Source organism: Nicotiana sylvestris, chromosome 3, assembly GCF_000393655.2.
Source record: "Nicotiana sylvestris chromosome 3, ASM39365v2, whole genome shotgun sequence".
Lineage (NCBI taxonomy): Eukaryota > Viridiplantae > Streptophyta > Magnoliopsida > Solanales > Solanaceae > Nicotiana > Nicotiana sylvestris.
The window spans coordinates 218,934,763-218,962,292 of record NC_091059.1 but is presented as its reverse complement, the minus strand read 5'-3'; the positions used below and the strand labels follow the sequence as shown (position 1 = coordinate 218,962,292).

The following is a 27,530-nucleotide window of genomic DNA, read 5'->3' as shown; positions in this document are numbered from 1 at the left end:
AATTTGTTGGCCCAAGTAAAGTTGAGTTTTGAAGACTGACAAAGGAACTAAGACATGGACCAGGTCCATCATAGTGAACCACAGATATGGTCAACTCAAGCATGTGAGATGCACGCAAATGAGATAAACCTCACTTACCAGAAATGATATCTCTTGATCCTGATAGAAAATGTTTGGATAAGGAGAAAGACTTTTTACACAAAGAGAACACAATTTAAGAAATGGATAGAGTTAGAGGATGAGACCAACTAGAACTCTTCCACCAAGGAAGAGTAACATCAGTATTCTAGTCAATCTCTAATTACTAACTCCATAAATACCAGAGTTGTTCTCTTTTACAGGTAATGCACATAAGCAGAAATTAAACGTGAGAGCAAAATAGCAAGGCAATTTTGCAAGCAATTTATATGTGATTCAAGCGTGCAATCCTGAAGCTACTTGAACCAGAGAGAAGAACCAGTTCCAAGTGTCTGTCTTTTATTCTAGTTGAATTGTAGTAGGTGTTTTCATATTATATCTTTCAACTTTATCTAGAAGTAATTATATTAGGTACTCAGAGTTTTCAAGTTAGAGTTAACATGAAGTTGTCGCAACAGTTGAGGCTGTGTGCTACAACGGGATTAGAGTTAATCCTAGGTTTACAAAAGAGTTTTTGTAAATGCAGTTTTTGGCTCAGTGATTTTAGTGGAGAGTTTGGGAAAATCCTACTGGAAGGTGGGTCGTGATTTCTTTCACCTTTTGAGCCAAGTGTTTTCCACGTAAAATCTTCGTGTTCTTTAATTTCTATATTTATAATTCCACAACAGTAGTAAATGGAACACATAGAAAAATCAGGTCCTTCTATAATCAGATTAAACGAAAAATTGGGCACCACACAAATTACCCCCTCTTGTGTGGTGTTGAAGTATAGAACATCATATATGGTGCTCCGTAAGAAGGGGGAAAAAATAAACGAGTAACACCTATCGATTATTTGAAACAAATATAAGAGACCACAGAATGAATTCAGCCGATCTCTATCGTTAAAGCAGTTGCTATGAAAAACAGTTGTTCCATTGTAGCCAACCAAATTCACAAACTAGATCTAAAAGAATGATGATTGCAAAGTTAAACCCTTAAACGCCTTCGTACACCATTTTCTCTTTTCCTTCAGTCTTTCAGTTGGTCACACTGCCACAGAAAAGAAATCTGGACAACGTAAATATCCTATGCTGATCTCATAAATGAAAGTGAGTCGAGATGTACCGATTTGTCAAATAAGAGTAAGTGACAACAGAAATATTTACAACAATTTTACATTTAATTGTCAGCCACAAACATCTTAACTAAGCCCACATTGTTTGGAACTTTCGTGGTAGCGAGTCCAATATACCTAATGCACTTGATAGAAACTAAACTGATATTCACAAGGTGGCAGCGACCATGATTTTACTTGCAGGTGAAGCAGCTCAGTTTGTAGGAGTTAAACGTGGAACAAAACCTGGAGGAAAGTCATCAACAGGTTCCCTTTTAACATCTACACGAGGAAGTTCCTTACCACCCTTTGAGGTTCTTGAAACAAGAGTAACTGATTCAGACCAATTGCAGATAGCAGCACTAACAGTTTCTTTAAAAGAGCTATCACAGCCATTTTTGGAAGTAATCTTCGGGACACAAATGTCTACCCTACCTATATTTTCTCCAGCTACCATGTCTATCTCCATGTCATCCTCATTGGCTTCTTTTAAAGAGCTATCAAAGCCATCTCCGAAAGTAGTCTTCGAGACACAAATATCCACCCTACCTACATTTTCTCCAGCTATCATGTCTATCTCCATGTCAACCTCATTGGATGTACAGACAACTTCCCCACCTATCATGTCTATCCCCATATCACTCACTTCGTTGCTGCCCCCTTCAGCACATCCAACTTTATCTTGCCTCACGTGGTGAAATAATCCCCACAGAAAGTGCTCGCTGTTGAATCCTGCAAGAACAACCACAAGGTGAAATGCAGCTCCGGAATTATCACATAATCTTCTTAGAAGTATTATCTTTTGAAGGGTAAGTCAAGTCTTCCAAAATTTTAGTGAACCACCATAACTAAAGTATGCATCAAGAAAAACCAGGAGTTAACATTCTGCTATAAATATTAAATAGTCCTAATAGCAGAATTCAACCCCTATAAGAGGAACTGTTAGGTGTCCATTCTCTTGCATAAATAAGAAAGCAAATTAGTAGGCTTACATATATATCTTTTCCTTTTCTTAATGGAGAAAATGCGAAAAGAAGGCAAGTGTGGGATATATATAGAAGGCAAGTATGGGATATATGTATATCTTTTCTTACACGTGTAGGGTTATATACACAGCACACATTGTCTTTGACTTTTACATGCCTGTGTGTTACGAGATAAACTTACATCAAGGCACACCAACTGCAGGAAACATAATCCAAGTTGCACGTTTTTCAGCCCCAGCGTGCAATAAAAGATTAGATAACTGATCTGGTCTTTGTCATGAGAATGTACATTCAGTACTTCTGCAGCTAGGCCTCTGGATGACTTAACGCATAAATACTTAACGAAACCAATCAAGATCCCCCACTTAAAAAGGCATAATCTTAGAGAGGTAAATTGATCTTCTTATGTATTACCTAAACAAAATATTGAAAGGTAATAAGGTAATGAGAAAAGAATATAGATATTATCAGTGTACGACTGTACGTCGAGAATCACTGCACAGGGTTGTGGATGCAAGTACAAGCAGCTCAACATCATTTCTGAACGCTCTCATCACCAAATCTTTGACATGCATGAACTCCACCAGAGCAATATATTTCTCAGACCTACAATTAATGGGAAATGCAAATAAATTTCTAGTAAAAACCTTCCTCGGCAAGGGGCGCCACTTCTGCTTTGCGACCCTTACCCTTTGCCGGTAGAGATATTAAGGCAGAAACTGACCTTTCTCTCTCACTTGCAAAGAAATACAATCCTATGTCTTCTTTACCCGGATAACGATTGTGGAATAAACTTGACCAGATATGTCCACGTGGAACTAGTTCAAATTGAAGAGTATCAGGCAATAGCCTCGAGAACTCATACACCTTACGTCTAACTCTTGAAGGAGGATAAGCCTGGATCAGATCTTTGGGCATCTCAGGTTTAAGATCACCAAAGATGACAAAACTTCCCCTAAAATGCAAAGAGGAAAAGAAAGACAAATAATTATATGGAAGAGAGCATGGATTCCTGTTGAAATGGTACAATTTCTTTAAGTAAAAGAAACATCAGTCTGCAGAATAATAGAAGGGAAAATTTTCTGTTTTTTACGCATGACAAAAGACATATTTGACTTTCAAGGACACAAAAAGATCCATTCAAACAATAGCTCAGACGAAAAAACAGCGAGAGTTTAGAAAATTAACTTGCAGAACTGAATTTTTTTTAGAAAATAAACAATACGTGGCTCCCATTTAACCTACAAATAATTGTTTTCCATATATGAACATAAGATGGCCATGATACAATGACGTAGAGCGGCAGTAACTTCAAGTAATGTCACAACTCTCAACTATGTAGGAGCATAAAGTCTTTCCCATAGTTGTGCATATATTTTAACAGTGCAGTATTACTATTGTTTTTGTTTGTGGGTGGGCGGGTGGGTTTGGGGAGGGGGGGGGTCATATTGTTGGCGTCCCAACCAATTTGCTCGCACCTTAAATAATTCACCGGCAACCTACCATCCCACAGGCACAGATTCCCAAGGGAATGCTGCCCTCCAGGGCTAGAACAGATGGGGGAACCAAGTGTTGTAGCTAGGATTTAAACCTGGGGTCTCCAAGTTGTTACACTATGCAACAACCACTAGGCCATCCCCTGGCGGACTAACATTCCATTATGAACTAAAAAGTATATGTTTCCTTACTTGTCAATGGAGAACTTACAGAGAAAAGGTCAATCAGTCAGCCGACAACCAGCCATAAAAAAAAAAAGCTAGCATGCAAAAATAGAGAGGAGCTGAATTTGCCCAGGGACTATGTTAATTAATGTTGGTAATTAAAGTGCATGATAAAGGGTACTTACTTCCAGGAAGGAACTCCAGCTGGATCACAAGGGTGTGTCTTCGGTGGAATCATCATTCGACTCGCATTCACAGCATCCGGGCTCCTAAGCTCCAGAATGGCAGAACCACCACAACCTTAAAAGTAGGCTACATCAGTTGGATGGAAGTACAAAAGTAAATAAATTTTGCTAACAAAGCTTTACTGATATACCTAGAGTCTGTTGGATGGTGTAAGGAAAATCATTTCCAAAGAGAATATTCAACTCTAGATATATCAGTGTCATTCATTTAAATTTTAATTGAATATATGATAGAACGTGAAATTTCTTAATGAGTAAAAGATATATGAAGAGAACGAATCAGAACAAGTAAAGAGTACAAGAGCTGTCTGTGAACACTTAAACCTTTAGATGATTGACCTGGTTTCTTGGTCATTTCAGTGATTTTGGCTTTTTGAGGATTCTGAGGTTTCAAACATCCTGCTGCACCTAAAGAACGCTGCACTGTACTCTTCTCAGGAAAAGAATTTGGAATTTGAGCTCTAGGCTTGTTAAAATTCCTCCCAGACAGAGTTGCCATGGATTTGGCGGATACAGGTCCTGAGGAGCCAGTAATTTTCAGCAGAGATCCATATGTCTTGATGCCTGATGATAGGCCAAGTGCTTCTTCAACAGACAGATATCTCGTTTTCCCAGTCTGTACCTCCTTTTCCCAGTTAATACAATGCCCACTGGGAAACTTTCTTGGTTTCTTGGGTAGCTCAGTGCTGTGACCAATCTTTGCAGCGGTATGTACCTTGGATCCCTCAGATAACTTATTTTCGGGTCCAGGTGATGAATACACTTTTTTTTCCTTGTCAATATCACATTCTTCACAGCACCAATCATTTGGGGCATTTTCAGAATAGGCTAGCACACAATACCTGGAAGTAAGAGAAAGGCAAAACTTTCAAAAGCAAGAAAAGGACTATGTGTGCAGAAAAGACAGACATTATTTAAGAGAATATCTGTTCAAACAAGTAAGGATTTTATAGATGACAAAAAAAGCAAGCACAGAGACAGCGCTTGTAGATTACATAATCTGGGATCCCCCTTATACAAAAACAAGAAGAGAGGATTCCTTATGCACAAGAATCTTATTCCTGTAGAGAACACAGATGTAGTCTACATGCTATTTCATCCTTTACATCTTGAACATTGCACCAAAAAGCCAAAAACCATAGACATCTAAACTTTCAATTATTTAGGAGAATTGAATGCCACATCATGCTAATGAAAGAATCAAAGTGTCCCTTAAGAGGAACCCAAGGTCCAATACCCTTTAGGATCCGGCAGTGGAAGAATCCAGAAAGACCAGACAATCCCTAAGAGGTTATTATATCAATTTCATTTAGGCTTTTTGTTCCATTATACACTTTATCCCCACTTAAAATTCCAAAAAAGGGGAAGAAAAGCTGGCAATCTAACTAGCAATTTCCTTCTAAGAGGAGCAGACCCTTGTGTGGAAAGATCAACTTCTCACTTAGAAATGTCAAATCACCCAAAAGAGAAGGGGTTTGGGATCGGGAAGTTTGTTCGTAAATCTACGGTTTCTTAGGAAAATGTTTGAGGTTTACAAAGAACATATAGTTATGGCATAAGGTGATTACAAGCAAGTAAAAATTAAGAGTCATGGAATACAGCTTTCTGCCCGATTGTCCACATGAAAGGATTGCTTCTTGAACACCAACATCATTCTGTGCAATCATTTTTACACACACACACACACACACACAGAGAGAGAGAGAGAGAGAGAGAGATTACTGATGGACATGAACATTTTTACACCGACAGCAGGTAATAATTGCTTCTTGAACACCAACATCACCGCAATTTCCACAAACTGTTTCCTGCAAGTTCATACAGAAAACACACAAAAATTCAGAAGCTGATTGAATCCAGCTTAATTGAAGATCTTATTGCCTTCTAGTTTTCGCAATGAACAAGCAACTTGGTGCTATCAAAATGCTCCTTTTTTATCAAGTTTCTATAAAAATTGCTTCCTTCAACTTCTTTTGTTGCATAGAATAAGATTACCATATGAATATCATGAAGAACGAGGAAACAAAATGGCATTAGCTACACAGCGCTAAATCATAATCAGCAAAATCAAGTTCTCGTGGTCTTTGAGCTCACATACTTATCTTCCACTATAAATCCTCCTTTTGCACCATATGCATATTCACCAGTGCATTCCAATTATTGTACAAACATATTACTTTCCCAGAATATTCTTGGTTACATTCTATCCAAACAGAAACACCTCCAGTACTCTTTGCAGAAGCACTTGAACGGAGTAAAGAACTGTAAAAGCACAATACCAGTTTTCTTCCTGCCATTGTAAATAAATGACATAAGAAATTCAATTTGCTTCTCTTTTGTACTTGTACCATTGGACACAATCTATGTTGCGCTATCAACATCCTTCCCTACATCTTCTTTTGGACCGGAAAGGAGATTTATCAGAACAATGAAGAAGGCCTGTTGTAGTTAGAGAAGAAATTCCTAAATGCACAAATAAAGCTCTCCAATCTACTTGTCCATCAATGCACTCTATCATATAGTAATGTTTATCTTTGCAGCAAAAAGAAAGAAAAAGAAAAACCTAACTGTAATGCAGTACTCATTGATGTTAAACTATTTTAACCAGGTTGACTCCTAGAGTAAAACATCCTAAACACTAGCTAAATTTTATTCCACATCTGCTAATACATGCACAGAGGTATTACTAGTAGAACAAGGTAGAAGCAAACATTCTTAGTAGCGAAGAAGCAACAGAATATCTGAACATGAGGCAAGCATTGAGTAAAAATCGATCAGGATATGGGATATTGAATTGCACTCAAGATAAATTAGGACTTGGGACAATAGAATTCCACTCATATAATAGATGCAGAAGTACTGAATATACAAGGTCAAAGCTTCACAGGTCTGACTGGTTATCCTATAGATAACCGCTTGTAATTACAGTTACCTAGCTATCTCTATTGACTAAATAAGAGCACAAAGCCTGAAACACCAAATTACATAGAAGACACGACAGAAAAATTAGAGCACGAAGCCTGAAGAACAACAAATTTAGCTAGAACCTTAAGCTCCAAGGTCAATTGTTCATTCCTACGGACAGCACGCAAGTGACAATGGAGAATATTAAATTCTCGTTTGAAACTTCAGGCCTACATGCTGTGGAATCATACTAATCTTTATGTGAACTAGGAGAAGAAACATCTGTTAAAAACTTGAACATGAATTAACAAGTTTTTCCTTGCTTGCCAGGTGGAACTCCAAAACCAACAAACCTTTCCTAATGTGCAAACACCACAAATAAGGGAACTAAGGAGTAGCCACAATTTCATGCATCGGTTGCTGCTTTGTAGTGTTTCCGCTCTCCAAACCAGGTTTCTTGCAACAACTCAAATCATCAACCTATGCAGTGGGACAACATTTCCATTGACCTTTACTGCTCCAAACATTCCTTTGCTCTAGAATAGAAGGGGGTAGTTAACTCAGACAAATGAGCTTGAGCCCAAGATGTCAATTTGGTATTAAAGAGTATGCTGAAAGTGCACGAAACTCAGAACTTAAACAGTCAACATCTTGAAGAAGACCATCTATACACTCTTTTCCAGTTATAAAGATCTTAAGCCAGAGATGCTTGGCAGTCTTGCTCTCTCGCATATTTCTGAAGTGGTAAACTAGAAAGCCAGAGGACAGTTATCATCAGGGAGTAACATATTGGAAGAACAAAAACTTGAAAAAGATCGAAAACAACTTTAAGACAATTTAGCTTCACATTAAGCCAATGGAGTTGGAAGATTTCCAAAAATCTAATGAGGTTTGGTCAATGCCTGTAATATATATTGAGAATCAAGAGAAGTTCATCTATAGGGTCAATACATGATATAAGACAATGAACAATCTTTAAGATAAGCTAGCTTATTTGCAAATTCAATTTGCAGTTAACTCTTGCTAAAGACTCTCTTCTTCTCACTTCCCTTTGCACCAATCGTCCCCAAAAATAAATAAAGAAAGAAAAAGAGCGTGATATAAGACAGTTTTTGATCTAAAACATTGTATCATACGGAGGGCCATCCCAGAAATGTGTAATTTACATAAGGAATTCTCTGGGAAATAATTGATCCTGGCAACAGCAACCAAGCAAATAAAATTTGGAGTACAGAAACTAGGTGACCATTATTGGGTTGAAACGTGATGACAATGCAAATAGTAACATGCTATGAGTCACTATGACAAAACAAAGGCTATATTATAGTGATAGAACCAGGGTGATGAGCACAATTAGCAAGAATTGGCATTATCTGATAACTGAATGCTAGAGATGGCAATTCAACGTATTGTAACTATAATCTAGCATTTATTGTACAACCAGAAGGACCCAACTCCCAGAAGCATATTGATTACTAGTGACTAATGGAGATAAAATTGAAGCTTGCTAATAGTTGTGGGACAGCAATATATGTCATAGATCACAAAAGTCGATACATTGTTTGACGATCAAATCCAGAATTTTATTACCACGCTGTTGATGAAGAGAAGAGGGCAATGTTATGAGTTAAATTGTTAAGGTTTTGTGTCAATCTAGTTGCCTTACTGATATAGAAGATGTTACTATAGTACTTGTACTGAATTCAAGCTTCTTATAAAAGGAAAACACACCAGACAAACTTACTTGAGAGTTGAGAATTTGAGAAAGTTAATGTTGTCTATTCTCGGTATGTGCAACATGTCACCCCTTACATCTGATGGACTATATCAATATTTGGAATATAAAGATACTATCCATCAAAGACTGTTAACCATAGGAAAATCATCTAGTGAGCTGGTCAAACGTACCAAATATTTGTACCACAAGGTATGACCCTCAAACAACACTGTCTATCAGGTATTGGCTAAAGGGACCATCCGAACAATATATTGTATAAGGTAACTTATTTTGGTAAGGCAAGACATGTGAAAATAATGACCCAGTAAGCACCACAACATATCCATTTATCGAGCAATTTTTGGTTGGAATGCAATTTTCCATCCCAAGTGTTGTATTTAACCGCTATAACACGATATCAACAACTGGAATAAAAGGGGCATATTTCGCCCTCCTTCCAAAATCAAGAGCATTAATTTGCACATATATGCATATAAGGATAAATTGAAAATTTTAGTGTAAATAATGAAGTGAGAATCAAATGTGAGTTAGCTTCTTAATAATACACTGCTCAAAGTAGAACCACTAATGCGTCGTTTGGTAGAATTCATTAGATAAAATAATGCATGCATTAGCTTTGTGTATTAATAATAACTTGTTTGGTAGATATTTTGAACCTATGCATTAGTTATGCAGGCAATAATTATACATTCTATTTGGTATTATTCTATGCATAACTAATGCATAGAAAACAATGGTATTAACAATGCAATGGGTTTTAATGCATGCATTAGCTTAGTTAAAGATAAAATTGGTCTTCAAAATTTATGCTTGATTAAAATATGTTAGTTAATATATTAATGCAAGTATAAAATAATCCAAATAGTGAGAAATAAAATTATATCTCTTGTAAATAAATAAATAAATAAATAAATAAATACTTAGCATATTTCCTTTTTCTATAAATAAATATTTGGTTCTATATCACAATATAGGTAGACAAATTAAATAATTTTTTTAAAATTTTTTCATATAAAAATATTTCTCAACATATGTTTCTTTTAAAAAGTTAGAGTGATAGACTGGTTTTGAGGGCATTTTTGAAAACAAACAATTCTTTTAGAAATTGTACAATGCTTTAATACATCAAATCAATCAATTGATAAGAAATATGTTAGCAAAATTAATATCAGCATAACTAATGCAAGCATAACTAATACCAGCATTACTGATACACCTTATTCAGCATTATTCTTATGCACCCTACCAAACGACCCCTAAAAGTTTAGATATTAATAAGCTCAAGAAGATAATTAGAGGACAAAATGCATAGAATTAAAAATTGACCGGAGCTGATCAGTCCTTTTGGCCCGAGAATTAAAAGCATGAATTTTCTTCTTGTTTAAGTGATTTCAAATTTAAAACTGACCCGCAAAATTATAGTCAGTTTTCTTGGCCTTTTCTTTTTGTACTGGTAAGAGCTAAATTTATAAATGTCAACAGCCAAGCTCAAAGACAGTGCTTGTGAGTGACAAGATTATGGATCCCCTTATATAAAAGCAAAAGGCAGATAGTATACTCCTTCGTCCTTAACCAAAGGTCTCAGGTTCGAGCGAGCACTTGGTATGGAGTCGCCTTTGTTAGGGAGCGTTTTACCCCCAATATGGGACTTACCGACGCGAATGCGGTTTAGTCGGGTCCCAATATGGATACCGGACACCGGGTGGAAAACCCGAAAAGAAAAAAAAAAAAAAAAGGCAGATCGTAACTACACAAAAAAGAAACTCTATTCTTGTAGTGAGTTTATGAACTCTAACATGCCGTATTCGTCTTTTAGATCTTAAATGTTCCACCAAAAAGCCAAAAACCACAAAATATTGTAATACTTATTTATCATGGAAACTGCTAATCAATGCCAGATTTTCTATTAATGTAAAGAATTTTTTCACTATCAGCTTACCTTTACTTATAGCACATAACTTGCATTATCTTCAAGGCTACAATCTCATTTTTATTAGGGATACCTATAATATCTTTTGGTTAACCTGATAATCTGAAAATTCTTTACACTATCGGTGTAAACATAAGTTAAACTATTTAAGTGTACTCGTCTAATTGAAACAATAAGGGTAAAAAAAATGACTTTTTGATTTTTTCTTTTTTAAACTTCAAAAATTTTAAGCAAATTCAGTTAGCTGAAATGACTAATATTTAGGACCAAAATTAGGATTAATTCTAATAATCTATTTGTGCCGGGTATGGTATAACTCCAATTCAACGCACCAGAAAATACATTTTAAAAATGCTACAGAAAAGATAGGTTTAGCGACACTGACTCGAGGCATACAAACACCAAAAACTGAACAAATCCTTCAGACATTTTTAGCAACCTCTATACGAACATTGAATCCAGTAAAGATCAAAAACTCGACATCTTATCTAACCTTTTATTTTTAAATTATTTATTTTCCTTTGAAAATAATACAAGAAACATAAACACTCTACTATTAAATACTCCCTCCGTATCTATGTGAACTTATTTCCTTTTTGGTCCGTGACAAAAAGAATGACCCCTTTACTTATTTGGAAATAATTTAACTTTATGCAATTATTTATAACCGCACAAAATATATATGTTTTATTTTACACCACAAGTTTAAAAAAATTATCTCTTTTCTTAAAATTCGTGCCAAGTCAAATGGGATCACATAAAACGGAGGGAGTAGTATATTTACAACCTTGCCCTTGTAAGTTTTGCTTACAAATCCGCTCTTCTTTTAATAAAAAAAGGAAAAGTGAAAGAAAAAGGAACAGGGACACACATAAACCCACAGTAATCATCTCAAAAAGAATGTCGGCCTTTGCCATTGGAGTGGCTGTGAATGTCACTTAAAAACAAATGCAGAAGCCAAATAAATAATAAAATAAGTAAGGAATATAGCAACAAAAAACCTAGGGTTTTACCATGTGGGCCTGAAATGCTGCTGTTTGGTTCCTTTTGCCTCGGACAGTGAATGGTCAAATGCGTTCCACGGCGGATCACCGACAAAGAAGAAAAAAATGCAAGGGTCCTACACAGCACCCAACTTTTGGCCTTTTGATTATTTACGAATTAATTAATGAGGAAAAAAAATCACAGCATTTATCTTCGGGACAGTGCCAGTTGAAAACGCCGGTTCATCACTGCATTTAACTGGCACAATTCGTGTTTTCTGGAAAGTGGAGAGACCAGTGAGAGATTCTTTACATTTATTTTCTCGTAAAAGTCCTGTACTTTTAATAATTGTTCGTTTGCACCTTGTGGTTTTGATAATTGCACTTAGACGTTTTGCTACTACTAATTTGGGGCAATAGGTCCCAAAAACTAAAATTGGTTCATTTATTTGCAGTTAGTCATAAAAGTGAGAAGTCATGTATTCTGTATGTTAGTGAAAAAATTGCTTTATTGTTAAGAGGTCGACATCAAAAACTTCGTTTTTAGGAAAAAGTCTTTAATTTTTACTTCAGAGCGGGTGTTCGTGGTTCAGTTTGGATCGGTTTTTCCCTAAAAAGAAATCAAACCAAGTAAGTCGGTTTTTCAAATATTAGAACCAAACCAAACCAATTAAGTCGGTTTTTCTCGGTTCGGTTTATGTCGGTTTTTTCTTAAATATAAGACATACACTAGCAAACACATATTCCGGCAACCACATTTTCAATGTAACACTATCAAATCAATTGCCCTTTGAGAAATCTATTATTTACCAAAATATATTGATGATAAGTGAATCAAATAGTGATGAATAATTTAAGGACTCAATTAAAAATATGTTATTTTAACACGAAATAGACTCTTACACTAAACAAAAGAAAACTATCAATCTAACTAGAATGTAAAGGTAAAGAACTATATTAAAAGTGCAAACTATTAACATTTACCATAAAGTTTTGAAACTTTGTATAACAATATATATATATATATATATATATATATATATATATATATATATATATATATATATATATATATATATATGTGTGTGTGTGTAATAATAAATTTGAAATAGCTACTTCTATAGTCGGTTTGGATCGGTTTTTTCTGATTAAAACCAAAACCAAACTAAATAAAAAAGTATCGATTTTTTTGATCGGTTTGGTTTGGTTTTCGGTTTGGTTCGATTTTTTGGGTTTTTGTGAACACCCCTGCTTCGTAGCAATGAAGTAAAATAAGTAAAGGTGGCACATCATATATTAATTCTCGTACAGCATGAATATTTTAATTCCAGAAACTGCATGTTATTTTCAGAACGTTCATTTCATGGTGGAAAAGGTACATTGTACTAACTTTTCGTCGATTAGTGCCATTTACAATGACTTTATAAAATTACTAAAATGCCAAGGGTAGCAGAACGACCGACTACGCGTATTCGGAAGGGTAATTAAGTCAATGACAATGTCGGTTTGTTAAATATATCTTCAATTTAAGTCAAACTAACATAGTTTTTTCGACTTCAGTCTTTTCAAATCATATAACATAATATATCATATTCTTCCAAGTTTTACAAGGATATTTTATATATAAACAAAATTAAAGATATAAAATGAAATATTAGTGAGGTACTATATCTTTAGTAAAAGTTTCAAAAATTGACCATCATGAAATTACATTACAATATAATGTAGGGTGAGGAAATTTAGTGACATGACCTGCAGAGCTATAGTGTTGCTTGTTTTACCATCAAAGGATGTGGTGCAGTGGATGAGACTGATCCTCCTTAACCAGAGGTCTCGGGTTCGAGCCCTGGGTACGGAAAAATTCTTGGTAGGGAGCGCTTCCTCCCAAATGGGGTCCTACGCGGCACGAATCCGAATATAGTCGGGCTCCAATGCAGGTACCGAATATCGGATGGGAAATAAAAAAAAATAGTGTTGCTTGTTTTAGACATCTAAGTAAACTTTTAGTGGATATACTTGTAAACTAGATACAATTATATTTTTTTGTTGCTAAATAAGGTCATATGGATTATAATGCACATAAGTAAAATAAAGACCCTACACCGTTAAGTGGGGTGTACATAGGTCAAGTTGGTTCGAATTCTACAATTACCAAACCAAATCAATTGTATCGGGTTATTAAATCTACAGACCAAACCAAACCAATAAAACTCGGGTTTTTCACTCTCGGTTTTTCTCGGATTTTCTCGGATTTTTGGGTTATTCGGGGTTTTTTCCCTGGTAAATCTTCATAGAACAAAACATATAAATTATGCTCAAAATATTTCTTTAATCTTAGTAGATACAAGTATATAAAGTATTTTCCAAGAAAATAATACGAAATATGAGATGTGTCATGACAATATCCTAAAATATTCTACAATAAAGACAATAAAATTATGTAATATATATAAATATTGCTAATTAAAAAGCCATAATAAAAATAAGCATAATCTAAAAGTACTAAGTCATGCTAAAATAAGTAGACTAATAAAGGAGTATTAATTACATGACTAAACGCTAAAGAAAAAATAAAAATAAGTTACGCATTTTTATCTAAATTATTGCAAACAAAAAATAGATATTCAATACATTCTCGTTCGTAGTATTGAATTGAATGTCTTTTGTTAGCATTAGTATTGATTTGATTTTGGTTTGGTCTTTTGTTAGCATTATTTAATTTACAAGTATTAATGACTATAAAATTTATTGGAACATTCAAAAGTTCTAAGTCCAACCTTGAAATAATACCTTAAAAGATAAAATTATGAAATTTATAAATTTTTCAAATGCGTGCTTGAAATATATTTCAACATACGTACTAGTCAATTGTGACTCAAATAAGGGTACAATTATCCATCGCCCAATTAATGAAAAGACCACAACAAAGCGTCGTTGTCACCCTTATTTTGCTGCAGCCTAAGCGGTTGTTTTATTTCAATACAATTTTTTTTTAGCGTGACTAAGATATATAGTCATATAGTTACCATGTTTTAAAAGGTGAAGTTGTTGTTTACTTATAACTCACGTCTAGGCAAATTACTTATAAGTTCAACAAGAATAATGTATATGATAAAATATGTTCATACTAAATGATCGCATGAGAAAGCGATACATGGAGCCGAGGACAGAAGACAATCGGGTTCGAAAGCAACGATCTCGTTTGTTATCGGAAAGAATGGTATTCGTAAAGGCGAAATAAATGACTGTCACTCGGTAACAATTAATGGAGAATATTCTATATCATTAAGTATATATAGTCTGTTATAGAGAATATGACATTTACTGCATGTCGTTACACATTCTTCAATGACCCTCATAATTGTCATTAAAGAGAGACTTGATCCTAGGACTTTGTTCCCTTGGTGCAACTATAAATAGTAAGCTCTAAAATCATTGTAAATGACCCGAATTTTCTGACAAGCATACACTATACTCTATTCAAAGCTCAATAAAATTTTACCTTCTTGGTTGTTTATATTGTTATTACTGCCTTCAGAAACTCTGCTCCCGGAACCAAGATTTCTGTTGTTTTGTCTCAACTTCAAGGTTAAGTTTTACATTTTTGTCTAATTTATTTATCATTTTAGGATCAAATTGATTCAATTGTCTATAAATCATGTATAAATTCAATTGTACCGTTTTATAGGTAAACAAATAATGCCTTGATAAGTGAGGCATTCGATAATACGCCTTAAGGTGGTCTCTTTACGTCACGAGAACGACTATGCAGGTTTCATGCCATGTATTGTCCGTCGTTTAGAAAACTATGTTTTTAAAAATGAGTATACGTAACCTTTTTACTTATATAATCTACATGTGATTCTATATTTGGAAATTTGATGAGTTAGAGCATTATGACTCACGTAAATATTTACATAAATATAGCATATATAAATATCAAATATTTATTGTTGTAATTTTATTTATACTTTCTACACTGTTTCTTTTAAAACCTATTTTAAACAGAGTATGTTTATTTTGATATTGAAAATTAGCAAATCATTACCTTGATTTTCACACATCCACTCAGGGATGCAATCTATGTTCTCCCAACATGTGCAAGGGTCTGATACAACAACAACGACGACGATCCAGTATAATTCCACAAGTTGGGTCTGGGGAGGGTAATATGTACGCAGACCTTACCCCTACCCCGAAGGGTATGATAATAGAAAAGAATATACAAGTCATTATCATGTATATTTTGACTTGCATTTGATTTTGATTTTAGGTAGTTGAGTACGGTTTCACTGTTGATCAACTAAAAGCGGGCTACGAGTCCGCTCTAAACTTGTTTTGTATATATTATTATTATTTTTTTAATTTTTTTTGTATCAAGAGTTTAAAAAGTGGTCACTGGATTTGAACCAACAAAAAAATAAATAAAAAAATAGATTGGAAACAAAAAGTTACTAGTACTATTATCTTACGACATTATAGAGGGGAAGGTAAAAACAAAATCAAGGCAGTCCTAACATACCAACTTATAGTACATAATAGCATAACATGCATATATATGCCAACTTCAGCACATAAATTTTTAACATCGACCCACGACTATCCTATAGTACAGACAATAGAACTTCTCTTGTTCCAGTTCAAATTAATGCAAGTGCAGAAATAATAATGGTTATAAAGGAAAAGAGGCTGGCATTTTGCAGTGAAATCCCAGCATGACTTATATCTGTGTTCATGCCAGCACCCGACGGGCCTAAACCATTGTTAACACCTCCTAATATGCCTGTGTTTGTCACGTATGGAGATCCGCCTGTGGTGGCTGTGCTAGTCGATGGTGTTTTTGTGGTGGGGCTGGTAGTCCCTGGAGTTGTAGGGGTGGCGCTGCGAATTAAAGAAGCAACTTGTCGTTGTTAACCTCAGAACAATTCAGGACACAAGTAATCAAGAGGAAAAGAGAAGACCAAGATACACTAATTAACATGGCATCTCAATCGGCAACTTACTAAGCTTCGCCCCATGCGCACGGCACCTTGCGGCGCTACTTGCACGATGCTTAGCCGTTCTGTTGCCAAAAGCCATCAGCCGCCACGAGCGGTTCCAGACACAACCCACAACAACCGATGGCAATCGGCAACTTACTAAGCTTTGCCCCATGCGCATGGCACCTTGCGGCGCTACTTGCACGACGCTTTGCCGTTCTATTGCCAAAAGCCATCAGCCGCCACGAGCGATGTCGCCTCCCGATGTTGCCCGCAACAACCGATGGCAATCGACAACTTACTAAGCTTCGCCCCATGCGCACGGCACCTTGCGGCGCTACTTGCACGATGCTTAGCCGTTCTGTTGCCAAAAGCCATCAGCCGCCACGAGCGGTTCCAGACACAACCCACAAAGGTACAGATAGTAACAACATAAAAAGGTTTCTTCTTTCCTTGAGGCATGCATGTTAAATAATTAATTGGAACGCGTGGTCTAGTTTTTATAAAATAATCCATCAAATTATACCTCTTTATTTCAATCAATTTCAATTTCACATTGCAGCCTTTGAGTTTCAAGTAGTAAATTAGATGGTTACTGACCGGCTTAGTTTTACTGTGGCTTTAGTTAAAACAACAATGCCATGCCTAAGCCAAAACACCCTTTTCTTTGCTACATTTTTAATGTGAAATGTCACTCCATTTCAGTAGAATGTGCATTACCTACATAAATTGCATCTAGTTGCTCAATATAACCACAAGAACATAATGTAATGAAGACCTCAGTCTAAAGGGCCCAAAGTTAAGTACAAAGGAAAAACTTTTAGCCAATAGATCCCATACACAAGCTTAGTATTATTCTCAGTTAAATTTACTAAGCTATAATATTATATCTTGTCCAGCAACATCCTTAATGTAGTAAAGCTAACCTATTTTGAAGATCACTTCTATCTCAACCATGGCAAACTCTGATAAGACCCACAGCAAACGTCCTCCTCTAATTAGTTGAATCACATGTCTATTTTCAAGATTACTTCACTCAACTTTATGTTTTTTACCCTATACATCTTATACCTCCTCCCCCCACATTTATGCCTTCTCAAAACACCCCCAATAATATATGTCAATATTAATTTATAAAGATTCAACACCAAAATTAAGATGTAAGATTATTGTTATAAAGATATTACATAAAAAATAATTAGGCATATTAGGGACCTATATGAAAAAAGTAAAATTTATAATATGTTAAATTAAAAATATTATACAATAAAAAATAATAACAAATATTGATGAAATAGTAATGGTGTTGATGAATAGTATTACACTAAATTTAGTATAACACTATTCACATACCAAAATGGTGTAAGAAATAGTATTGGGTTAGACCATCTCCAACACTAACACCAAATTTCACATCAAAATGGTGTAACACCAAATTAACTCCAACCATTATACTAAAAAAGAATATTTCTTTTTATATTTTTCTCTCTTCTATATTATATTATTATCTTCTATTTCCTTCAAACAAATTCTATCTTTTTTCCATATTCATCACATTCACCACTTATATAATCATTTATTACAAAATTATTTTAAAGAATAAATTAACTAAAAGTGAAATCATTGATAAAAGATAATTAAATAAATATTACATCATAGTCAAATTTAATTTAAGTATCACGTAAATATTCAACTTTTGCCTCTATTCTCCCATAAATGCTCAATTAATGCATTACGAAATGTGAAATGCGTATTTTTATCCTTAATTTTTTTGTGTCGAGCTAAATATTGTTCAAATCGGTGATCTTCATCTACTGTCATTTCTACCGTAGGAGCTGGACATTCACGTGCATCTTGAATTGGTGCATTAAGATCACGCTTGTCCTCAATTATCATGTTGTGCAGTATAATACATGTGGTCATTATATCACGTAGCACCTCTTTTCTCCAAAAACGTGATGGACATGCAACAATTGCAAAACTCTGAATACAAGTTCAACATGATTCTTGTTTCATTGCAAAATATTTCTTCTTTGCTGAACGTGGCTCCCGAATGGTTTGCACAATAGTAGACCATTTTAGATATATACCATCAGCTAAATAATAACCCATGTCATATTATTTTTCTTGAATAACATAACGGGCTGGAGGAGCAATACCATTGCGAGATTGGAGAATAAATGTGATGATTCTAAAATATTAATGTCATTATTGGTGCCGGGTATACCAAAATATGCATGCCATATCCAAAGGTCGTAATCAGCTACAACTTCAAGAATAATTGTTGGGGATCCACTACATATTGTCGAGCTAGGGGTGTTCATAAAAATCCGAAAACCGAACCAAACCGAAAACCAAACCAAACCGATCAAAAAAAACCGATACTTTTTTGTTTGGCTTGGTTTTGGTTTTGAAATTTAAAACTGATCAAATTTGGTTTTGATTTTAGTAAAAAAAAACGAACCAAACCGAATATAGGAGTAGCTATTTTAAATTTAGAATTACACTTATGTATATGTATACTTTTATACAAAGTTTCAAAATTTTTATAGTAAATGTTAATCGTTTGCACTTTTAGTGCAGTTCTTTACCTTTACATTCTAGTTTGATTGGTAGTTTTCTTTTGTTAAGTGTAAGAATCTATTCCATGTTAAAAATAATATATTTTTAATTGAATCCTTAAATTATTCATCACTATTTGATTCAATTATCATCAATATATCTTGGTAAATAATAGATTTCTCAAAGGACAATTGATTTGATAATGTTACGTTAAAAATGTCGCCGAAATATGTGTTTGGTAATGTATGTCTTACATTTAAAAAAAACCGACAAATAACCAACTTAATTGGTTTGGTTTTAATATTTAAAAACCCGACTTACTTGGTTTGATTTCTTTTTAGGGAAAAACCGATCCACCATATGTCTAGCCCATGCCGTTGGACAATTTTTCCATTTCCAATGCATGCAATCTAAACTGCCTAGCATTCCTGGAAAACCACGTTGTTCACCGTTGTACAGAAGCCTTGCAACATCGTTAGTGATCTCAAATACTGATCGCCAAAAACCACTACGACAGCTCGACAAAATCTCTCCATGCTTTCAATTGTAGTTGACTCTCCAATTTTGACATATTCATGCATCTACCGGCAAACCATATGCCAACATTCTAAACACGGCTGAAATTTTTTGTAGAGTGGATAATCCAAATCTACCCACCGCATCAGTGCGTTGTTCGAAGTACATATCATGACCTTTAATTGCATCAATAATTCGAAGGAATAAATTTCGGGACATTCGAAATCGACGACGGAACATACCCTCATTAAAGCGTGGATTATTCGGAAAAAAAATCGAGAAATAAATTATTATCAGCACCTTCCCGATCTCGATGGATTACCAAGTGACCTGGAATGGAGCCAACTCTCCTAGGATAATTATTTTGATATTCTTAAAAATGCTGCAACATATAATTGTTCATTTAAGTATTTTGCATGAATAATTACTACTTAACTTCATCATCGGCGGTGAAAGATGAAGAGGAATTTTCATCATCATTATTAAATGAACCTCCCATATAAAAATTTATTTTCACAAGAAAAATAAGAACACTTGATTAAATTTTGAAATGAATTGAATGCCCGATATTATTTTCTAAATGATGTTCGATTTTATATAGTGAAAAATGTGTAGAGATAATTTTAAAAAAAGAAATGTAGAGATAATGAGGAAATCCATCCTACGGTTGATAATGGAATGAAATCCGATCCGAGGGTTGATATTAAGATAAGAGATATTTTTTTTGTTTAAAGATAATGAGAAAATCCATCCTACGGTTGGTAATGGGATGAAATCCATCCGACGGTTGATATTAAGATAAAATCTATCCTTTGTGTCTACTTTATCTCTATATATTGAAGTGGGAACATACTAATCCATAACCACAACTAGCTTTTGTTTTTCTGTAATCATATAATCCATTTTTCCTCTAATCACTTAAAAATGTCCGGTCGATCGGCAGGATACACTGCAAATGAAGATAAGTTATTATGTCAAGTTTATTTAGATGTTTCTCAAGATCCTGTAACAGGAATCTATCAATCTAAAGATAATTTTTGGAATCGAGTAGTTGCAACTCATAATCGTTGAAAGGAAGAGAATTGGGTGGAGTGCAACCAAAGATCGATGCAATGTCGACTTCAAAAAACTGAGAAGCCTGTCATAAAATTAAACGGATGTATTCGGCAAACCAAACATCATTTAGAAAAATAACATCGGAAATTCAATTCATTTCAGAATTTAATCAAGTGTTCTGATTTTTCTTCTGAAAATGAATTTTTATATGGGAGGTTCATCTAATAATGATGATGAAAATTCCTCTTCATCATCATCATCTTTCATTGTTGATGATGAAGTTGAGCAGCAATTATTAATGCAAAATACTCAAATGAACAATTATATGTTATAGTATTTCCAAGAATATCAAAATAATTATCCTTGGAGAGTTAGCTCCATTCCAGGTCACTTGGTAATCCATCGAGATCGGGAAGGTGCTGATAATAATTTATTTCTCGATTATTCTTCAAATAATCCACGCTTTAATGAGGGTATGTTTCGTCGTCGATTTCGAATGTCCTGAAATTTATACCTTTGAATTGTTGATGCAATTAAAGATCATGATATATACTTCGAACAACGCTGATGCAGTAGGTAGATTTGGATTATCCATTCTACAAAGAATTACAGCCGTGTTTAGAATATTAGCATATTGTTTGCCAGCAGATGTCATTGATGAATATGTCAAAATTGAAGAGTCAACTGCAATTGAAAGCATAGAGAGATTTTGTCGAGCTGTCGTAGAGATTTTTTGCGATCAGTATTTGAGATCACCAACAACTAATAATGTTACAAGGCTTCTGTACATCGGTGAACCACGTGGTTTTCTAGGAATGCTAGGCAGTTTAGATTGCATGCATTGGAGATTGAAAATTTGTCCAATAGCATGGGCTGGACAATATACAGGTCGTAGTGGATCCCCAACAATTATTCTTGAAGTTGTAACTGATTACGACCTTTGGATATGGCATGCATATTTTGGTATGCCAACATTAACAATGACATTAATATTTTAGAATCGTCACATTTATTCTCCAATCTCGCAATGGTATTGCTCCTCCAGTCCGTTATGTTATTCAAGGAAAATAATATGACATGGGTTATTATTTAGCTGACGGTATATATCCAAAATGGTTTACTACTGTGCAAACTATTCAGGAGCCACGTTCAGCAAAGAAGAAATATTTTGCAATGAAACAAGAATCATGTCGAAAAGATGTTGAACGTGCATTCGGTGTTTTGCAATTGTTGCAGGTCCGTCACGTTTTTGGAGAAAAGAGGTGCTACATGATATAATGACCACATGATATTGCACAACATAATAATTGAGGATGAGCGTGATCTTAACTCACCAATTCAAGATGTACGTGAATGTCCAGCTCCTACGATAAAAATGGCAGTAGATGAAGATCACCGATTTGAATAATTTTTAGCTCGACACAAATAAATTAAGGATAGAGATGCGCATTTCGCACTTCGTAATGCATTAATCGAGCATTTATGGGAGAATAGAGGCGAAAGTTGAATATTTATGTGGTACTTAAATTAAATTTAACTATAATGTAATATTTATTTAATTATCTTTTATCAATGATTTCACTTTTAGTTGATTTATCCTTTAAAATAATTTTTTAATAAATGATTATATAAGTGGTGAATGTGAATTATATGTAATGAATATGGAAAAAGGAAAAAAGATAGAATTTGTTTGAAAGAAATAAAAAATAAAATTTAAGTAGAAGATAATAATATAATGGCGTAATGGCTTCCTGACCACTTAAACTTGTAAGGCTTTTGAAAGCCGATACACAAACTTTGGACTTTCCCATTTGAACACTCAAACTCATGAAACCCTTAACTAATAAACACATTTGATCCTTGACCCTACGCGCGTGTATTACACATTCACAGACTTGTCCATCCAGTCAGCAAATGACCAATGGGATTGTTACACGTCAAGGGCCACTGTGCTGGAATAAATTTATTAATTTATAATTTTTCTTCTATTTCCCTTATTTTCTTCTTCACCAACTGATAGAATTAGGAGGCAGGAGCTTGAGATAGTGATGGGGAATGAGCACATATCATTCACTACATCTAAGATTGGTTCACTGATGAATGTGCAGACCAGTAAAGATCCTGACGGACTTCGTATCTTCTATTATCTTGTCCAGGATCTCAAGTGTTTTGTGTTCTCTCTTATCTCTCTCTATTTCAAGATCAAACCCATTTAAGTCGTGATTTTGCCATGGACAATCCCTCAAACAAGAAAAAATTAAAGATGATATTCATTTTAATTTTTTGCAGAGAAGCTTTTAATGAAGAAAAATAATTGTCTATTTTGATTTTTAAGGATAATATATTTTTGGGTATTTTTCAGCAGTTTTAATTGGGAAGGAGACAAAGGTTAGTAGGTGTAGGAGATATTGTGATATTTAGGAAGCTAGACCATTGGTTTATTTGATGTACTTTTTTCGAGCATAAATCCACCATTGTTGTGCAATGAAGAGCTTCAAAGCCTCTAATGAAGAAGGGGAGGGGGGAAGGCACTTTTAGGCGTAGATGGGGAGAAGGGACTGGTTGGGTTCGTTTGGACGTTGTTGTGGGTTATGGGTGAAGCCTTTTTTCTGGTCGTTGGGAATGGTGCGAAGATACAGGGGTGGTGTATAGAAGGCGAGATCCGGGGGGGGGATGTTTCGATTATGGAAATCGGCACACACACGTCATTTGAATGTGACTTGTACGCACTATGTCCACGTAAGATAAGCTACCGCCACATAAGCATAGTCAATGGTCAAATGTGTTTATTAGTTATAGGTTTCACGAGTTTAAGTGTTTAAATAGGAAAGACTAAAGTTTGTGTATCGGCTTTCAAAAACTCTACAAGTTTAAGTGGTCAGGAAGCCATTTCGCCTAATATAATATAGAAGAAAGAGAAGAATATAAAAAGAAATATTTTTTTTTGGTGTAATAATTGGAGTAAATTTGATATTACACTATTTTGATGTAAAATTTAATGTTAGGGTTGGAGATGATCCGAGCTACCGTCCCTCTTTGAAGGTTTTTACAGTTTTCAATTATTCATTTTGTAAATACTTGCCACTTGCCAGCAAAGACTAATTTGTTACTTCAATGTGGACAAGGACAATACCCTCTCTAATGGTCAGTGTCCGATGACACGTATCCCCACCACGCCATCAAATTTTGACCACATAATTTTTCAGGTACAACTGTGATTTACCTTTCTCTGTGTATGAACAGTGTTAACTAGGGTTCCGTAATAACTGTAGTTTTACTGAAGTGTGAGAAAAAGATGTGAATATCGTGTGATGTTCAATAATTGCAGCATCGTAAAAAAGCTAAAAATCAAATAAAAAAGTTAAAAAAAGAAAAGAAAAACCTAATGAATAGTACAAAAGCAATAATTTTGTCAATCAGTCAAAAGCATCATGATGCCAGTGCGATGCCTTTTCAACGATGGAGACAAAAAGAGAATAGATTAGATCAAAAGTGAAAAACGAATTAGAGGTAATTGGATTTGATTTTGAATATATATCGATTAATTTCTAAGGCAAAGGAATTTGAAAGATTGAGACTCAACTGCTTTATCATTTTACTCTTTATCTAATCTATTCTCTTTTGACCAAATTACGTACTTTCTTCAGTAGTATATTTAAAGAATAGGCATGTCAAGTATATTCTGTGTGAAACCAACTAGCTGACTATAGAAAATTGGTGAGTTGAGAGCTTTAGATCTCACTATTTGGACCTTATTAAATGATGAAATACTTTTGGAGTTCAAATTCTCTCGTTAATATTATTGAATAGCTGAAGTAGCTTGAAAGTTGTGAAATCATTGTTTTTAACCAATAGCCAAAAAGATGGCCAAGGAATGGAGGGGTAGAAGTATAATTTCTTTTCTCCTTTCTTTTGTTTCCTTCCTAACAACCTATTAGCTATGTTGTTAAGCAAATGCGGATCCAAAATTTTAAGCTTATGAGTTCCTACAATAATCTCAAATTAATCTACATGATAATTGAACCAATGAACTGGTTCCAAGCTAAATATTGTTATACTTTTAATAAAAATTTTACTAGGTCTATGCAAAAGTTACTGGGTTCACAAAAACCCGTATTCTTTTCTCTAGATCCGCCCATGTTGTTCAGATTCTCTTCAAAAAATGAGTATTAATTTTGGAGGAACTAACACGCACTCATCAATATTTTCAAAGAGTCCCAACAATGTAACTTATTAGAGTGATGCTTCTATCCTGAAGCTGTAAGGCATTAACTGTGCATTAAATAGGTAAAAACAGCACAGTAGCAAAAAGGAAGGCTATTTTGAATACCTAGCCTTCGCATTAAAAAGCATGATTTAATTTTGACTTCAAGCGGACCAAGAATGGAAACGGAAGCAGTGGTGCTTCAAAACATTGACTGCACCAAGGGCGGATTTAGGGGCGGACAGCGTCACCCTAACCGCCCTTTATCAAAAATTATATTGTATATATTATATTTTAAATCTATTTGACATAGCTCAAAAGAATAGTTTAATGTTTAAGGAGATTCAAAAATTTGGTGAGAACATTGGTTCAATTTCTATTAGTTATAATATTTTTTTTAACTTTTTTCTTTTTTGAACCCTTAGTAGAAATTCTATCTCTGCCACTGAACTGAACTATAAAAAGAATACTTACATTCTACGAGATTAAGTAGTAGCAGTGTAGTGCATGAACACCTTAATTAAATATGTAAAAGAACATCAGGCAATCCGCTGAAACAAAATAGGACAAAACCAAAGATTGCCCCGGGTTAAGGACCTGGTAAATGAGAGAATTAAACTTATGTATATTGTCAGTATAATTAATATTTATATTATCATTATAATTTATTATGCATTTTATGGTTTTTTGAGCCGAGGGTCTCATGGAAATAGTCTCTCTACCCTTCGGGGTAGGGGTAAGGTCTACGTACATATTACCCTCCCCAGACCCCACTTGTGGGATTATACTGGGTCATTGTTGTTATATAATTTAATATGCTGTAGCAATTAAGTAAATTTTGTTGTCATGTTACTAATTACAATACATATTTTATTAATAACTATTAAAGTATCGATAATTATATTTCAAGTGATGTAACACAAAGTGGAAAAAATAATAATAGTAACACCGGTAAAGAAGTCTTACTTACCTTGCACTAACAGGGTAAGCACAGCCAGCTGTGCCTGCGTACATCAAAATAAAGCGAAACATTTATCACCACGAAAAATCTCCAAGAGATAAATAGTGGAGTAGTACTAATAACAGAGCTATAGTGTATGGAAATAATTTTAGTGATGTGTGTAAGCAGTGGCGGATATACATTGGCATTTGTGGGCGCTTAAGCACCCATTATCTTTAATCATATATGGTAAATTTGTATAAGTAATTATAAAAATATGAAGATAAATACTGAGTTAACACCTACAATTAAATTTCTTTTTTCTCTTTTTTTGAAATTTACGTAAGAATTGACTTACTGGGGTCAGTAGCAGTAACAGTGGCAGTGCCAGCAAAATCACATGCTGTTGAAGTTTGGCCCTTCTTCTGGAAATAGCTGTTGACAGCATAATTGCAGTGAGCTCTTACGGTGTTGGGATTAAAGCAAGGGCCATTTGTATGGATCGGATTGCAGTCTGCTCCAGCTCCACAAGCATAGTCCAATGTCTTTTGCAAAGCTGCATCACTCAATCCTTTGCAAGCACACCATGCAGCACCTACGCCCAAAAATCCCAAAAAAAAAAAAGATTCATTAGAAATACGAAGGCCAGAAAGTACGTGGTCTTGCAAATTCAAGAAATTACCAGGGGTTCGAGAATCTAATTTGTTTAAGTTAATGGATTCTAAATTAATAAATTATTCATATTCGATGAATTTCTTAAGATATATACATGATATGGAGAAAAACTATTGTGTTCGACCGAAACTCTAAGTCGTGTTCTAGCTCCGTCCCTACATATGAAGCATATGAAATTAAAATATGTAGCTCATTTATTGTGGTTTATGCACGTATGGAAGGTGAAGGAATTCAGAGGGAGGAAACAAGATACTGTAGGCCCATTTGAAATGAGAAGATAACACATTTTTGCAAATGTAGAAAGAATATAAGGTGGATGTGAATGGCTAAAAGGCAGACAACAACACTAGTTAGTTAGATGCAGCTTTCGGCAGGAACAACATAAATAACTTTAAAAATGAAAGATAAAAGCTTACTAGAGTGGCCAACCATGGCCAAAAAGAGGAGTGCAAAGAGAAAACCAGCCATGAGAAAAGGATAACAGAGCTTGGGATGAAGAAGAGGTCACAATATTTAGAAGATAAAACACTAATGCCAGTAAGCAGAAGACTGTGAGTGGAGAGTGTGATGATAGAGTGAGGAGTGTAGAGTAAAGTGATGGATTAATTCAGACAGAAAAATACAAGCAAGTTGATGCAGCTATCTGGATGATGCGGATAGAATTTTTATCAAGAGGTATCAAAATATGAATAATTAGATATATAAAAAAATCAAGAAAAGTCAACATATAATAAATATGCAAAAAAATTAAAAATAATTATCTAAAAAAATAATATAATTTTCGAGCGAAAGGGTGTGACTTGACACCCCTTACGGCTCCGCGACTGACATGATGGTATATAGGTGGCCCCATGGTAGCCTTACCTTTTGTTAAGTTTTTCGGGCATGGTGCATAATTAGCATATCCTCTTTTTTAT

The 27,530-nt window shown here is 34.6% G+C and overlaps 2 protein-coding genes across 5 annotated transcripts; both read right to left on the bottom strand.

The window, feature by feature from the left end:
• Window positions 1-1,071: 1,071 nt before the first annotated feature.
• Window positions 1,072-11,949, bottom strand: LOC104241184 (PHD finger-containing protein 6). Of its 4 annotated transcripts, none has more exons than XM_009796101.2 (7): window positions 11,712-11,949; window positions 5,849-5,934; window positions 4,451-4,968; window positions 4,067-4,181; window positions 2,945-3,175; window positions 2,705-2,826; window positions 1,072-1,966 (listed from the first exon to the last, which is right to left on the bottom strand). In XM_009796101.2, the coding sequence occupies exons 1-7, from the start codon at window positions 11,712-11,714 to the stop codon at window positions 1,449-1,451; spliced, it is 1,593 nt and encodes a 530-aa protein (XP_009794403.1). In that variant the 5' UTR covers window positions 11,715-11,949; the 3' UTR covers window positions 1,072-1,448. The 4 variants fall into 4 exon arrangements, with proteins under 4 accessions (XP_009794403.1, XP_009794402.1, XP_070027602.1 ...); XM_009796100.2 differs by lacking the exon at window positions 11,712-11,949 and adding an exon at window positions 7,384-8,747; XM_070171501.1 differs by lacking the exon at window positions 11,712-11,949 and adding an exon at window positions 7,384-8,747 and having other exon boundaries at window positions 4,466-4,968.
• A 4,223-nt stretch (window positions 11,950-16,172) lies between these two features.
• LOC104239132 (PLASMODESMATA CALLOSE-BINDING PROTEIN 3-like) lies at window positions 16,173-27,283 on the bottom strand. Its single transcript, XM_070171500.1, has 4 exons — window positions 27,030-27,283; window positions 26,297-26,533; window positions 25,969-26,002; window positions 16,173-16,562 (listed from the first exon to the last, which is right to left on the bottom strand). Exons 1-4 carry the CDS (start codon window positions 27,079-27,081, stop codon window positions 16,322-16,324), a joined length of 564 nt encoding a protein of 187 aa, XP_070027601.1. The 5' UTR covers window positions 27,082-27,283; the 3' UTR covers window positions 16,173-16,321.
• Between the last annotated feature and the right edge of the window lie 247 nt (window positions 27,284-27,530).

Bases quoted from the DNA above. Each gene is read 5' to 3' on its own strand.
- LOC104239132 (XM_070171500.1), bottom strand. From the start codon at position 27,081: ATGGCTGGTTTTCTCTTTGCACTCCTCTTTTTGGCCATGGTTGGCCAC. The intron at 26,534-27,029 runs GTAAGCTTTTAT...TTTTGGGCGTAG, and splicing joins GGCCATGGTTGGCCACTCTA to GTGCTGCATGGTGTGCTTGC. The intron at 16,563-25,968 runs GTAAGTAAGACT...TTTAATTCGCAG, and splicing joins GCTTACCCTGTTAGTGCAAG to CGCCACCCCTACAACTCCAG.
- LOC104241184 (XM_009796100.2), bottom strand. From the start codon at position 7,440: ATGAAATTGTGGCTACTCCTTAGTTCCCTTATTTGTGGTGTTTGCACA. The intron at 3,176-4,066 runs GTAAGTACCCTT...TTTGCATTTTAG, and splicing joins GCTGGAGTTCCTTCCTGGAA to GGGAAGTTTTGTCATCTTTG. The intron at 2,827-2,944 runs GTCAGTTTCTGC...CATTAATTGTAG, and splicing joins TTTGCAAGTGAGAGAGAAAG to GTCTGAGAAATATATTGCTC.